This window comes from Stegodyphus dumicola, chromosome 11 (genome assembly GCF_044657685.1).
Source record: "Stegodyphus dumicola isolate Sdum_Otavi_A_Nest chromosome 11, ASM4465768v1".
NCBI lineage: Eukaryota > Metazoa > Arthropoda > Arachnida > Araneae > Eresidae > Stegodyphus > Stegodyphus dumicola.
Window position 1 is genome coordinate 122,180,894 of NC_140778.1, and position 15,501 is coordinate 122,196,394.

At 32.0% G+C, this 15,501-nt stretch overlaps 2 protein-coding genes across 2 annotated transcripts in view; both read right to left on the reverse strand.

Annotated features, from left to right (window-relative positions):
- Raf (serine/threonine kinase raf oncogene) overlaps positions 1-5,581 on the reverse strand; it is a 94,488-nt gene extending 88,907 nt beyond the window's left edge. The window contains exon 1 of the mRNA XM_035354432.2: positions 5,436-5,581. Within this exon, the coding sequence (XP_035210323.2) occupies positions 5,436-5,573 (138 nt within the window). The 5' untranslated portion in view covers positions 5,574-5,581. The remainder of the gene's footprint in view (positions 1-5,435) is intronic.
- A 912-nt stretch (positions 5,582-6,493) lies between these two features.
- RpL40 (ribosomal protein L40) lies at positions 6,494-15,500 on the reverse strand. Its single transcript, XM_035354433.2, has 4 exons — positions 15,382-15,500; positions 14,993-15,103; positions 14,207-14,396; positions 6,494-6,659 (listed from the first exon to the last, which is right to left on the reverse strand). Exons 2-4 carry the CDS (start codon positions 15,093-15,095, stop codon positions 6,566-6,568), a joined length of 387 nt encoding a protein of 128 aa, XP_035210324.1. The 5' UTR covers positions 15,096-15,103; positions 15,382-15,500; the 3' UTR covers positions 6,494-6,565.
- Position 15,501: the final 1 nt, after the last annotated feature.

The following is a 15,501-nucleotide window of genomic DNA, read 5'->3' on the forward strand; positions in this document are numbered from 1 at the left end:
TAGCTAGGGTTTTCAGCACCCAGGGACAACTGAAGATTTCGCGCCCCCTACTGCTTGCCAAGGATGGAAAACATTTAGTTCTAAAATGTCATAACATTAGTTTGGCGCCCCTTGGATTCTGCACCCGGGGACAGATGCCCCCCTCTAGCTACGCCCCTGCTGGCAGGTTAGTCGGTATTCTCGACACAGCAAATACAGGACTTGAACAGTGGAACTTTGTAACTGAACAAGAAATTAGGTCTGTTTATAGAATAAAAGAGAAAGTATTAGCACAAAAAACGAAGTAACTTAAACAACTTACACTGAAAGAAATGTTTAATAAAGTAAACAAATAAATATTAAGCTTTTTTTTTTTTTTTTTTTTTTTGTAAATTTTGATACCTTTTAGATCATAATTGCTCTTTACTTCATAAATTACGGTTTCATATTTTTAATTGTATAATTTCTGCATGTCATCTTACCAGATTTAAATTGATGATCTATAATCTGGAAAAACCCCTAATCCGGAATCACCGAAGTCCCGACGAATCAGGATTACGGACTTTGTACTGTATATCATTTATATGAATATAAATTATAAAAATACAGAATAGAAGTCTCGTGCATATTAAATAAATCAATGAGCATCATGTGAATTTCAACCTCAGGAGATTCATACGCAGAGATCATCAAATATGAAGAGGTGCATATATGAGAAAATTAGCAGTGTTGATCAAATAAAGATTCAAATGCAGAGGTGATTTTAAATACTCTCACGTATCAAAATATCAACTATCTAGAAATTAATACTAAGTTAATAAGGTAAATATGAAATTGATGTATCCAGGAAGGGCAGACTGAACATTATGCATGATCTCAGCAGTCCTAGGCCAATAACGGCTGAAAGGATTTGTCGATCCGCATCACATAACCTGAGGCAGGAATTAGTCTAGTGTGCATGACAGCAAGTATCCACACATAGTGTGATGAAATCTACAGCATCACAGACTGTCAACATGGTGACCATAGTTGCACTGCTCTTAACGCTGCTGCAGAGACAGGTGCACCTACAGTGGTATGACGAATTGTTGATACAGGACGCAGGAGTCACACAAGTCATTTCCGACAATTCATGCTTCTGTATACAGGTGACAGATGAGAACAGGTACAGACAGCCGGATGGCTCACAGCACCATGCGTTATATCCATAAAGTCTGAAATCTGGAATCATCAGGACTTTCCAGGTATTTAATTATCAATTTAAATCTAGTAAGACAACATGTTGACATGGCAACATTGTAACTTCACTTATTGTTTAGGTCAGATAGAAAAATGCTAACTCCCACTCTGCCAGAGCAGCAAGTGATGTGGCAGCAATAAGGTATCTTATGAAGAGGAAAAATTTTAGAACTTAGGAGCACTAAGTAGCAAAATTGGTACTGTTCTGTTATTGGGACTGATGTCATAACCACGTTTTGCTAAACTCATCAAGCAATTGGTTAATATTAAGTAACCAATGTTACAAGTTATTACAAAGTTTACTCTTTTTTTAAAAAAGAATGTTTTTTCAAAATTAGCTAGGTGAATACAAATTCTAAAGATGTAACAGTAACTTGTGTTTTTATTATTTTTGTACTCATCAACAATATAAAATTCTCAACATATCTATGATGAAACAACTTCCAAAAAATTTCTTTAGGAATGAGGAAAGAAAGTGCTCGAAAAAGCATAAAATGAAAGCTGTACTTGAATTCAAAGAAAGCATGAAATGGTGATGTGAAGATATGATGTGCAAGGAAAGGAAAAAAATATATTACTTTCTCAAAATTGGTTTGAAGAATAGAGAATCAGTTTCTTAAAGGTAATTTGTTTCATTTATGCATGATGTTTACAGTTAACTTCCCTTGAATTTGGTCAATATCATCTTGATATGAATCACTGCACTGTTGTTGATTGCAGCACTTACATAATGGAAGTCTGAGGCTATGCATGAATGTCGCTACCATTAGTTAAAATAGGCGGTGCTGGTAATATTGTCGAAGCTGAGAAAAGATGTTAGTCGTATTCTTCTTCCCCAGTGGGTGTACAGCGGAATTTGCCAAAGAATGTTTTTTAGTTGCTATGCCTAACTACTCTGTCAGAGCTTTGTCAAAAATGTAGACACTCGTTGTCATCCTGTATCAGGATACTGGCATTGATAATTGTTCTGAAATTTAAGTATGTTGTAGTATGGTTTTTCGACTAACAGGTGTCGGTATTGTCAGCACGGTTAGTGAGATAAGAAAATGGCAGGAACATGCTTGACATTCGAGCAGTGTAAGTACATTTTGAAGTGTTCAGAATGCCATCAAAGTGCAGCATCAGGGAAGAGGGCAGTTTGGTATTAGAACCACCAACCCACCTAACAATCAAACACATTGTAGACAAGTTTGAGGCACATGGAATGATTTACGATATTCACACAGGAAGACTGGGAAGAACGCCAACAGCAATACAGCTCAAGTCGGCTCTCATGTTGAAAAAGTTTGAAATGTCAACACAGAAGTCCGCTATGCAATGTGCAGGAGGTAGGGACTAGCACTACAAGTGTACGACAAATTTTGAAAAACGCTCGCTAAGTGGAAATGTTACATAAGACAATGATGATCTCAATCGTCAAATGCAATTTTGTGAATAGTATCAGCAAATAGTAACCAACGATAAACAGTTTATAACAAAAGAAGCATAGTCTGATGAGGCCCAGTTTAAACTAAATGGAACAGTGAATCAACATAACTGTGTCTACTGGGCATGTGAAAATCCACTCATCCATGTTGATAAATCTACCATGGGTTACTATCTGATGTGGACTTGCAGCTCAGGGTTTGATAGGACCTTTCTTCTGTGATGGTACTGTCACTGGAGAAGCGTACCTGCAAATATTAGATACATTAATTCTAGCAGGTTTACATATGTGCTTTATGGATATGATAAGGTCTTCTACCAACAGAATGGGGACCCACCCCACTACCACGTAGAAGTACGAGCTTTCCTGAATGACAATCTGCAGGGATATTGGATTGGACAAAGAGGGGCCACTGAGTTCCCTCCCTGTTTGCCAGATCTTAATCCCATGGACTTCTTCTTGTTCAGAACTGTGAAAGATGAAGCATATTTAAGTAAGCTTCACATGCTCAAGAACCTACGTCAGAAGATTAAAGACGCATGTGCATCAGTCTCCACTGATACATTGACAGCTGCAGTGACTGCTTGTCATTCTGTTAGGTATTTGGCTGCCAATAGCCAACATTTTGAACAAGTAAACATATGCTTACTTGAAAGTTTGTAACACATGCTTGAATAATAATTAAATGTAATTTAGAAAATATGATATATAGTTTTTTTTCCTTAAACAGTGTACATAACTTTCTGGCAGTCACTGTATACTGAAACTGCTGAAAGGAGTACAACACTAAAAAATTAAAAGAGGCCAGATTTGAACATTTCTGCATTAACTATAAATATAATTTTATTGGTCTCAATAATGGTTGTCTTGCGCAAACTATTGAAAGATTTCAAAGTTTGGCAAAATGACAAACATCAAAGCGGTACTTACTACAACCAATTAGATTCTCATTTAATTGAGTTTATGTGGCGGCAAAAGCTTACTAAAACCCAAATGTCTTCAGACATTTTAAATGATATTCACAGTTAACTCCGCGTTAATATTAATTTGTTAAACGATTTTCCCTGATTTTTTGGGGGGGGGATTAAAAATTTCTAATTCTATGAATAATTGTTAATTCCTTAAATTTTTCTTCAACTTGACTGTATCATGAATATTTTGACGCTAATTTTTATGCTTCGAACTTTTCGTCAAATTATCAGCTTTAGGTGATACCTGAATCCGATTCTGATAACAGAATGGTACTGCAAAATTTAGGGATGTGCAACATGCATATGGGTCAGATTCCCTGTGAAATCCTCCATGAAGGCATTTCTTTCCCTAAGCAGATAGCCATCGAATTCTTTGTCATAATCAAATAAACCAAACCACAAATGCATAAGGCATACACTACACAGGAATCCGATTTACGGAAGGCACCGGCTGAACTGTTCTCACAGCTGACAAAAAATAAAGTTATATTTTGCTATAAATTATTAATATGTTTAATTTCTACAGAATATCAACTGTACTAATGACATGGAGCTGAAAATATTGGAGTCAGGCCTCTATATACATAAGTAAATAAACAGAATTTGCTATTTTTTTATTAATAAAATAATAGATTCAGAACTTGTAAAATGCAGTTTACATAGCAATAAATAAAAGACTGTTTTTCATATGATTTGTTATAATTAACGGGTTAATTTTGTACATATTAAAACGCATACAGCAAGATAAAGAAACCATCAAAAACTCGCACGCTTATTTTTATCTTTACACATTTTGTTCTGTTGCTATATCAAAAAATCACATTCTATATATGTAATACAAACTTTTAGCTTTCTAATTATAGAAACATTCAGTTTTGAAATTTGAGAAAAAACTATTAATCTGTCATTTCAAACCCACAAAAGTGATTACTTTAACTATCAAATTTAAATTATAAATTATCTACAAAATTTTTTAAATTAAACCTAAAGAACTAGAACTGGGAATATGTTATGGTGATGCTTTGATTACTTCTTCCCATAAAAAAATTAATATGACTAATAGCAGCAGCAATACTATTTTATACATAGTCTTAAGTTCATATACTATTTTAATTTACAGGAGAAACAATCTTTGTTACAAAAAAAGTATCTAAAAATTTAGGAAAAAAAAAACTTTAAAACACCATAAATTATGTCACTTTGTAAATAAAAAAAATTCTGCCACATGAAAAAAGAATTTTAATGATTACCATAAATTCCCAAATAACTAAATCGTAACAATTCACACAACAAATAAATATCTAATCAAAACAATATAACGATAAAAGGCGGAAGTACTTTACAGCTCGATTTAGAACACCTTAACACAAAAATAAATGAAAATATTAACTTTGTATTTCAGAATACAGGAAAGTTCTGAAATTTCGCATTCATATACTCATGACATTAAATAATTACTAAACATGATTTAAGTTGTATACATATGACAGAATAAGCTGACCGTTTTCAGCTAAGATCGGACTTTATTGTTGTCATAGGGACCATAAATGTTAGACACTGTATATGCAATAATGCGTCACAAAAACGAGTTGTCTATTGCAGAAATAACAAACATTCTAGCCACTTTGCAATGTTCATAATGTTAAAAGTTCATTTCACTTACTAATTATCCAGTTCATTTACCATGTGCATAAAAAAATATTTTATTGAACGATGACTGCACAGCTATATAAGCATACAAAAACAATGTGTATTTTTCTTTACAATTTCTACAGCAATATATAGACAGTCAATTACTTGCAAGCTACAATAATACAAACCTCTTCTAAAAGCAAGCCAGATTTTTCATCTTCAAAACATTTATCTGGAGAATCCAGACGTAAATTTGGTACAGAACCATTATACATACTTTGTGGTACCACCGCCATCTTGCTTACCAGAAGTTTCCCATAATGCATTTCGTGACACGTGACCTTAACGCCGAAGCGGTTTGTGCGCTCTGCGACATAGTATTTCATTATTATAATCTCGGGTATTGAGTGTTCTTATACGCTTTTCGAAAGCTAAATGTTAACCTCTCTCATACCTAACTATACATTATAATTAATGAAATAGCATAAAAGCCGAAACTCGATAGAAATTACCTTCCCTTTTTTTGTTCCTCAAAAGTGCTTTTCCTAGCCAAACATGTAGTACTCTTTCATGAAAAGGATTACATTACGAACATTTATAGTAGCATCTTATAAAGTGCATTTGTTAAAAAATTAAGTTTTCCCAAAAGTTTATATTCACACTTTACTTACCACTTTTAATACATATGGATTGTTATCTCCAAAATTTTTATACCTTAAGCAATTAATTCTGCATTCAAAAAAGTTTCTCTGAATATTTTGTTTCTATAACATATTTACTTAAATAGATTGAACATAATCGTACTTAAAAAAAAAAAATCATAAAACAAGTTTTTCAAATTTAACTCTTAACACAAAGCTATAAATTCAAAAATGTAGGCAAAATTTCATACTACATTTGGTGTGCACTAGATCCCCTGTGAATGAATAAATCTATTTTCACTAATTAAGTCATCAGTATTCTTTCATGTGGATAAAACGATTAAAACTTAGATGTACTAATTTAATTTTTTTTGTGTGTAAAACTTCACATTTTCATATTCTGTGATACTAACTATGTTAAAAAAAAAAAAAAAATTTTTTTGTAGTTATATATAAACCTTAACTTTAAATATATTTTGATTATGATTGCATTACAGACCAAGTAAATTTATATTAAACATTCACTTTGACTAAAATCAAATATAAAATTTAATGTGTAATGTGAGTGGTTTTATATTAATGGAAGTAAATAAACACAAAAAAGAAACAGTATAATTTTATTTATTCATCATTCAATCCACTGTCATATTTCTGAACATAAATATGATACATGAAGTTTACTTCAGCTTCTTTTTGGGTCTCAAGTTATTACAATGGCCACATTTTCGTTTTCTGCAGTTGGTAGCCTTGGGATGAAGACGTGCATAGCACCTGCAATGAAAGTAAATTAAAATGTGAATTGATAATGTAATTGAAATGCATCTATAAAATCATAACCTTTTAAAGCAATCTTACATCATGATTAAAGAACACTGGATAATGTCTTGGAGTGATTACTGCATATTATAAAGGAAATGAAGAATGGTAAATACAAAATTCTGTTTAGGTAATTAAGACACAATAACATGCCGAATAAATACTAATTCAGAAGTCAAACAACAAAAATCAGCGTTATACCTACAAAATACTAGTCCTGTGAAAATTTTGTAGGTATAACGCTGATTTTTGTTGTTTGACTTCTGAATTAGTTTCTGTTTAGATAGTTTATATTTTGGGATACCCCTTGGATTATCAGTAAGTTGTTTCACTTATCGTAATCTGAAGATTTTATTGTGTATTTTTGGAAATCCTATCATGACATGATTGGCTGTAATGTGCGATCATGGTGATTTTGATTTCTCAGGGCTTATTTCTGCGTTCACAAAATAAGCATTGCACTTAGGAAGTACATTGCTTATTTTGTGCTAAGATTAATCTGAAGTTTCTTTACCATTTGGAACAAATGGTAAATAAACCATTAATTGACTGTGTAAATAAAGGTTTACTAAATAATCATTATAAGTGTCCTGTTCATACGAAGAAAATGCATACGGTCAAATGCAAGAATTGTTCAGATGCCTTTGTCCAACACTACAGACTGACATTCCAGCATTATATTATGGAGGATCTTTTTTATTTTCTTATTTTCGTGAATTTATATGTCGATGGCAGTATACAAATTCTAATTCAGGTAATTTTAGGGAGCTTTTGGATGCTGTTCTGAATACACGGAGGGCAGAAATGTCTAATTAAGGCAAGTCGATTATTTTCTGTTAGCACTGGGCATCATGTTTTTCCATTATATTATTTCTTTGTTTGATTGGAAATGCTGTTTACTGAGATTATAATTTTTTTGTTTTAATTATATTTTATTGCATTATGTTGTGGACAGCATTTTACTGGGTAAGGCATCGCATGTAAACAGGAATGGTACCAAAGGGTAACCTGAAATATATTTCCCCCTTCTGTTTTTTCATTACCAAATAGTACTATGTAGCAGCAATTATAGTTGCAATATGGTTTTTGCATTTGCTGTCACCCATCAATACTTATCAGGAAGTTAGATTTTATATTAGTAATTTTAATGGAGTACTATTGCCATCAACTGTGAAATGCAAAAAATGAAGCAATCACAATAGTCTAATACAGCAACACCAGCAAGGATTAAATGCATTGGAAACGACAAGCAGATTTTAAGGTAATAAATTTAATCACAGTTCAGTTTGAAAATTTTTCAACTGCACAAATCTGATTTCCTCTGGCCATAAGATTGTCATCACGTGGCAATCAAATACATAACCAAATTTTAGATTCTACTGTACAACTGCAATATCCCAATGATTCTTTTTTGAAAGAATAGCAGTAAATAATTTCTCAAGTCCTGTTTTGCATCTAAAACAACATTTAACAGTATTTCACATGCATAACATGAATATTTTGCTTTCTAAATAAGTGGTATAGTTCAGATGAAGGAAAAAATTAAAGCACTTCTCTACGTCTTTCAGACTGCTTGGAATGTCGCCTTGTACAGTACAACTGTTAATGGAAACTGACTAATTGTACACTGCGAAATGACTGATAAGTTTAGTCATTCACAACAAATGCTTTAAATATCTAGCTGCAAGGAATAGGGGAGAAAACTGTTTGAAATAAGAAAAATCCAAACTGTGACTACAGATTTACAACCTATGCAAATAATTTTAAATGAAAATAATACTGCTGAATGTGCAATAACTGTTTGTGGAATTCAGTGTTAGAATACAAGCTATATGCAAAGAACAGAAAATTTAATTTTAACCATTTTACATTGATATACAAAAGCCTTCTTAAAAACAAAATAAATTTCAATAAATCAACTCCTTTATTTCTCACCAAAAAAAAAAAAAAAAAAAAAAAAAAAAAAAAAAGCAAATGCTTTTCATGAAAATAAGTTAACAAAATTAAAATCAGAATTTTTAATTCTAACTTATATTGCAGAATTTATTTTTAATAGAAAATATTATATGGATCATAAAAGAAAGAAAACTAACAGAAGAAACATCTGCAGAAACAATATTCACAGCGCAGAATTTACTTGTCATCAGTAACATAACTAAAGATAAACTTGTTAACATTAAGCAAAGTATGTAACAAGTGCTTACTCTGGTATTCTTATCACCTTGACTTGTGACCAAGAAATGTCACAAGTCAAGCTAAGAATCCTATTACAATGCTCTTTCATATAAAATACTCATCACAGATACTGTGCATAACTGCCTATACAAATGCACATTAACAGCCATTTTCAAGGTTGTTTCTCAATGTTTTAACATATTGTGTTACGTACATTTAAATACCATTACCCTAAAAAAACATTTGCAGATTTAACTAATATACAGTGGACAGCATAAAACTAAATTCAATAATGATGATCCCACATGATTTTCCCTAAATATTCCCTAAATTTCAATTAAATTTCTCATAAAAAATGGTAAATAAATTAAAAAAAAAAACTTTTTGGTACTTGTTAGATTTGCTGGTGGACAAAATGAAAAAGAAAAAATATCATCAAATTCAGATGATACACAGGTAAAATTAGTGCTTTTAAACAAGGGAATTTTGTATATCCTATTATCAAGACCAGATTCAGAAATGTATTCATGTATGTACATATGTGTGTGTACACACATATTCCTGAATTCGGTTATGGTTACAGAAAAGTACCTAAATTTTAATAGAAATGCAAAAAAGGGGAAATTCTTATTCTCAAAAATACAAATTTTTACTTAAGAACACAATTTAACTATTCTTATTGCTTAGTTTTGAATTTGATTTTTATCTCAAGACCATGCACATATACTTTACGAGCATTTGTTCCAGATATTTATTCAAAGTGCCACAAAACTAAGAATGGATCATTTTGGATGACCTAGAAACATAAATTGACATTTATTAATACAAGCAAAAATTAACAAAATTATGTCCAACATTTACTGACCAATGTATGTCTGATAAATATTTACATATTAGCTTAATTTAAGACTTATTCTTGGATTGGTTTAATCCTAATACACAGTACACATGGGATTTAGTGACAGTAAACGAGTCATTTTGGTGCTGCCGACAATTTTCAAAATTGCATCAAGGCCCTACCATATACTACGATTTTATCCTTTTATAGAGTATAACATCATCAAATTTTATCTGTACTATTATACATCACCATTCTTCTTTTGCCTAAACTTCAATATATTTTTTGATTTCTACAATTCAGCAACTTTTTCTGAGTGATTTTAGTGCTCTACAGCTTGGAGAGGGAGATGTTTTAATTGGTCTATACATTCTCCACTGTGAGCAACACTTCAATAAAGATAATACTTTGGTACTAAATAACTGTACTGTCAAAAGTCGTTAATTCGGACACCCATAATCCGGACCTCAAAGCTACAAACTTTCTGTGCAAGCGTCGTGTTCATGCATGCGCACAGGCGTTTACGAGAGCGCGTAAGACCCTTACGGCTGCGAATATGTTTGTGCGCATGCGCGTTTAATGTGTAACGGAGTTATACGCTAAGCTAAAGTTATCTAATTCAGTTAATGTTGCAGATTGCGTTGTTCCTTAATCTTCGAAATGGATCCGGCTTATTATTTTTTGCAGACTGTTAGAGCAATTTTATAAAAGTAAGCTTGAACTTTCGATTATGTCAAATAGAATTTTCGATATATATTTACTACAAAGCGAAAGTATGTTTTGAAATCCGAAATCTGTTTATCAATTTCACACTGCTCTGCGGCAGAGGGGGGGGGTCAGAAACGTCATTATTAGATTATGATAGATTAGAAAGATTATGTCAAATAGAATTTCCGATATATATTTACTAATATGTAATTTGTATCTACAAAGCGAAAGTATGTTTTGAAATCCGAAATCTGTTTATCAATTTCACGCTGCAGATTGGAAGTTGATATGTCAGCACTATCCTTATCTTCAGGGCAGATGTTTTTATTTTATTTGGTTTATAATTCCATACTAAGTGTAGTATTTCATTTCGATGTACTCTGTCTTTGATATGATTTAAATCAAGTTCCTCGTCATTATAATTCGCTTCCGATAGTGAAGAAAGTGACCCAGAGGTTATTGAAAACGAAAACATTTCGATTGACAAATTAGTCGGTATTCTCAACACAGCAATTATAGGACTTGAACAGCGGAACTTTGTAATTAAACAAGAAATTATGTCTGTTTAATAGAATTAAAGAGAAAGTATTATCACATGAAACGAAGCAACTTGCATTGAAAGAAATGTTTAATAAAGTAAACAAATAAATATTAAGCTTTTTCTTTTTGTAAATTTTGATACCCTTTAGATCATAATTGTTCTTTATTTCATAAATTACGGTTTCATATTTTTAATTTTGTAATTTCTGCATGCCATCTTACCAGATTTAAACTGATGATCTATAATCCAGAATCGCCGAAGTCCCGACGAGTCCGGATTAACGACTTTTGACTGTATATTGAAACTGTTTGATGCCTAGAATATTTGGTTTGAGTCGACTTAGGGTACCCCTTGTATTATCGCAAAGTTGTTGTATCATTTATGGTACTCTGTAGTTGAATGTTACGGAAACCTATTATGACGTAATTACTGCAGTAAATTTGTAACGGCTTGTGGTTAGAAAGTATATTGCTTGTTTCGTCGTTTAGACGGTAAAATGCCGAATGTGGTAAGATTAATTTAAGTTTCTGCACCATTTGGAAAGAAAGGGGAAAAAAGCATTACTTGACTGGTGTGTAAGTGAAGGTTTACTTAGCAGCCATTATAAGGTGTTCTGTTTGTAGGAAGGAAATACGTATGGTCAAACATCATTACAAAGGATATTTTTTACTCTTATTTTTTTAATTTATGTGGCGATGCCAGTATAGATCCTAGTTCAGATAATTTTAAGAAGTTTTTGGATGCCAGTAAGGAATTTTCTTTGACTAGAGGTGTGAATTCGTAAATAAGGTAAGTGGATATTTCCTTTGTGTAGTGCAAAGATGAATTTCCCTTTTTCATGTTATTTCGGTGTTTAAAATATAGTTTATTGAGATTATATATTTTTTTGTTGGCTGCTCCTTTGACTTTAGAAGTGCATATAGTTTGATGTGTACATGGACAAACTCAAGGAAATGTGCAAATTCTAGTTTGTGCAATTCTGGGATGTTTTTTAGTGAAAATAGGTCGATGTGTTCATGGATACCAAGTTAGTGCAATTATGTCTTTTTATTTTGGCTTTGAATAGCGACGATTTAGCCTAGTTTGCACAATTCTCTGATGTTTTTATAAGTGAAAATAGGTCGATGTGTACATGGATAACAAGTTTGTGCATTTCATTTTGTTATTTTAACACAAGTCAAAGAACTGCACAAATTCGGTATCCATAAATACACTTTTACCGCCAAGGGGTACCCTTAAATACACTTTTACCAAATACTTTTCTAGAAACATTTCCTAAAGGCATGATTATAATTTCAGCTTGACAGCAAAAAATTCTTACACATGCTTTACTTACTTTATAAGAGTTAATAAATTAATAAACTTCACCAAAGATATGTGTTTTGATTTAAATTTCTTCAATGTACTTAAAAATGCCAAATGATATCGGTTAATCTTCGGATTATGGTAATTTGGCGATTTTTTGGTGAAAATTTGGAGACGAACCCTGCTACAACAACCTGCTAGTTTTTTTTTTTTTTTTTTGACGCCATTTTGTTTTCACGAAGTAAAGGCATTTTTTTTTTAACTCAACGTTTTTTTCCCCAACAATCTGCTAGCCGAATTACGTTTATGCTAGAACTTTTATGGAACAAAAGTGCTTAATCATGACGAAGATTAGGTGCGAAATTGGGAGAAAGTGCAGAATCGCCCAGTGCTTGCCACGTTTTTAAGAATTGCACATACACATTAATGTACACGACAACCTATTTTCACTTAAAAAAACATCCCAGAATTGCACAAAAATGGCATTGCACACACTCTTGACTTTATCCATGTACACTGCTAAAGTCCTAGCTAGTAACCTTTATCGCCTTACCAAAATGTGGCCAAACTTCCGGTTACCATATTCCAAAGATTAGCCATAAAATCACAGCAAAAACTAATTTCAGATACAACCTTAACAGAAAATTTAATACAAGTTCCTCAGGTACAACTCTGATATATGCCCTAATTTAACCAAATGTGGCGATATGTGTTCTGCGTAGGTTTTTGGCTTGATTACGTGTTGTATGGCAACCCTGTTGACGTTGAAAATCTTTCGCTGGAGTTCGTTAGATCCCATCATGCTTTGTGTCTGAGAAGCTATGGGGAAAAGATTTAACGGTGAAAGTTGTTGAATTGAAGTTCGGTATAAGGAAATATTGTCGTGGCGATCCTGTTGAGGGGCAATGGGTATTTGGAGATGTGGAAAGAAGGTATGGGATATTATTTGGCTGTGCGTGATAGAAGTAAGGATTTGCGATTATTTGTTATTTTATTTATTTGTGAACCATAGTATGAATTTTCTGGATAGTGTGTCTGGCTGTCATATAAATACAATAGTGATTACGTGGCAGTATGAAATTGGTATTTCTGTTGTTCGAAAAGCATTAATGGTAAGTGCATTGTATTTTATTCTTGTTCTTATTTTGTAGAATGTTATGTTCATTGTTTTTTTAGTACGAATTTCTATCATTATTGGTGTTTTTTTGAATTGTTTGAAATTTATTTTAGTTATTTTGTTGATTAGTGCGTACCGTCTAAATTGTGCAATTTGTAGATGTTTTTTAAAGTTGAAACAGAACGCTGTGTACATGGTATTCTTTGAAATTTATTGTGTTAATTTATTAAAGCGAGGTGTGCATAGTTCATAAATTCGTTCGTTGCCTAGATGGTGCCATTCGTAGATGCTTTTTTAAGTTAAAACATATCGCTGTATACATGGACTCTTGTCAAATAATTTTGGTAAGAAACTTCACAGTTTTGCTATCTAAATTTTTTGTTTTTGTTTCGGATTTTTAGGTTAAATTGTGTGTTTAAAACGTGGTTTTTGCATTAGCGAAAATCGTGTTTTTGGAGACATTTTAGTCTTAAAGTTCGAAATGTAGACAAAAAATTTAGATAGCAATATGGCAGCATGGAGTTTCGCGCCAAGGCGAGAAATTTGGCACCTTGAGGGCACATATCAGAGTGGTTCCATTCCTTAATAGTCTATTAGCCAGGGCAGAAGGACTTGAAAACTTTTGGGGTCTTTAAATAAATTTATTGCCTTTGCTTGTGTTTGATTAACCAATCGACATTCTCCGAGATTCACAATTCTACTAGATTAAATATCACAGAACTCTTTCATATAAATTTAAAAGTTAATTTCTAAATAATTGACATTACACTTAAACATATAAATACATAAAAATCTGATAAATTATAAAATTATCATACTTCCTGCAAATCATTTTGTCACAATTATATTTCTGAGCCAAAATACGTAGACTGGGCTCAATAACACCGCCACGTAATCGGAGAACTAAGTGAAGTGTAGATTCCTTCTGAATATTGTAATCTGATAATGTACGACCATCTTCCAACTGCTTTCCAGCAAAAATAAGTCGCTGCTGATCAGGAGGAATACCTGAAAATTTACACATCTTAAGCTATTACAGAGGTAAACAAAATTTAACACAGGGAGAGACATAAATCTATAAAATTACAGATAAAATTTAGACTATATTATTTTATAACTTAATATAATTCCTTCAAATGAACAGGAAAAAATTTACAGAACTCGTATATAAAAATATCACGAATTTGTTAAATGAGTGATTACTTTTAACCAGTTATGCATCTTCACTTATGTTTTTCTGTGTCACAATGGTTTTCTAAATATTTAAAAATCAAATAATTTCCACATGCGCTTGAAATTATTTAGTTTATTTCTATCAAGTACTCCGACAGAAACAGCATAGATAGTTTACAAGTTATGATCAAGCTCCACAAAATTTTCATCAATTTGCAAACTTTACATGAGTTATGGATATCGGTAAGCATATAAAAAACTAAAAGTGAATCCCATCAAATCTACTTAAAAGTTTCATTTCTTCACACTCTGAAACCGTTATTTAAGATGTTAATAGGTAGAAAATATAGATCAATTGACGTTTTGTTTTAGTAGTATATTAAAATCAACTTGAAGGGTCATAGCTATATAAAAAAAAAAAAATTATATACCTTCCTTATCTTGAATTTTAGCTTTCACATTTTCAATTGTATCCGACGCTTCGACTTCAAGCGTGATGGTCTTCCCAGTTAAAGTTTTCACAAAAATCTGCATCTTGGAGCCTAAAAATTTTAAATAACTTCATGTCAAACATTTCAGCATGTATCATTAAAAAATAATTTTCGGAAAAATTTGTATTTTGTAGTTTAGATCAGTTTGAACTTAAACTACATCTTTAGAGAGAAAAAAAAATTAAACTTGCAAAAAAAAAAGGATACAAATTTTATAAATTACAAATATTATAAAATCTGAATACAGGAAAGAGAAATCAATCAAAAAAAAAAAAAAAAATCAAATTCGAAAACATTCTTACAGAATTTTAAATTCTCGATGTACTTACCGACTCGTGGCAAATTAACCCTACAATTCACAGATTCTTGATAGAATAGCAAACGCGCATGCGTTTGAATGCCAGGGTGGGTATTAATATTTTTATTGACTAAGTGGCTAGGTCAATAGC

Coding starts and splice junctions, on each gene's coding strand:
- RpL40 (XM_035354433.2), bottom strand. CDS start 15,095: ATGCAGATTTTTGTGAAAACTTTAACTGGGAAGACCATCACGCTTGAA. Junction 14,397..14,992: donor TAAAATTCAAGATAAGGAAG/GTATATAATTTT, acceptor GTAAATTTTCAG/GTATTCCTCCTGATCAGCAG. Junction 6,660..14,206: donor GACAAAATGATTTGCAGGAA/GTATGATAATTT, acceptor CTTTCATTGCAG/GTGCTATGCACGTCTTCATC.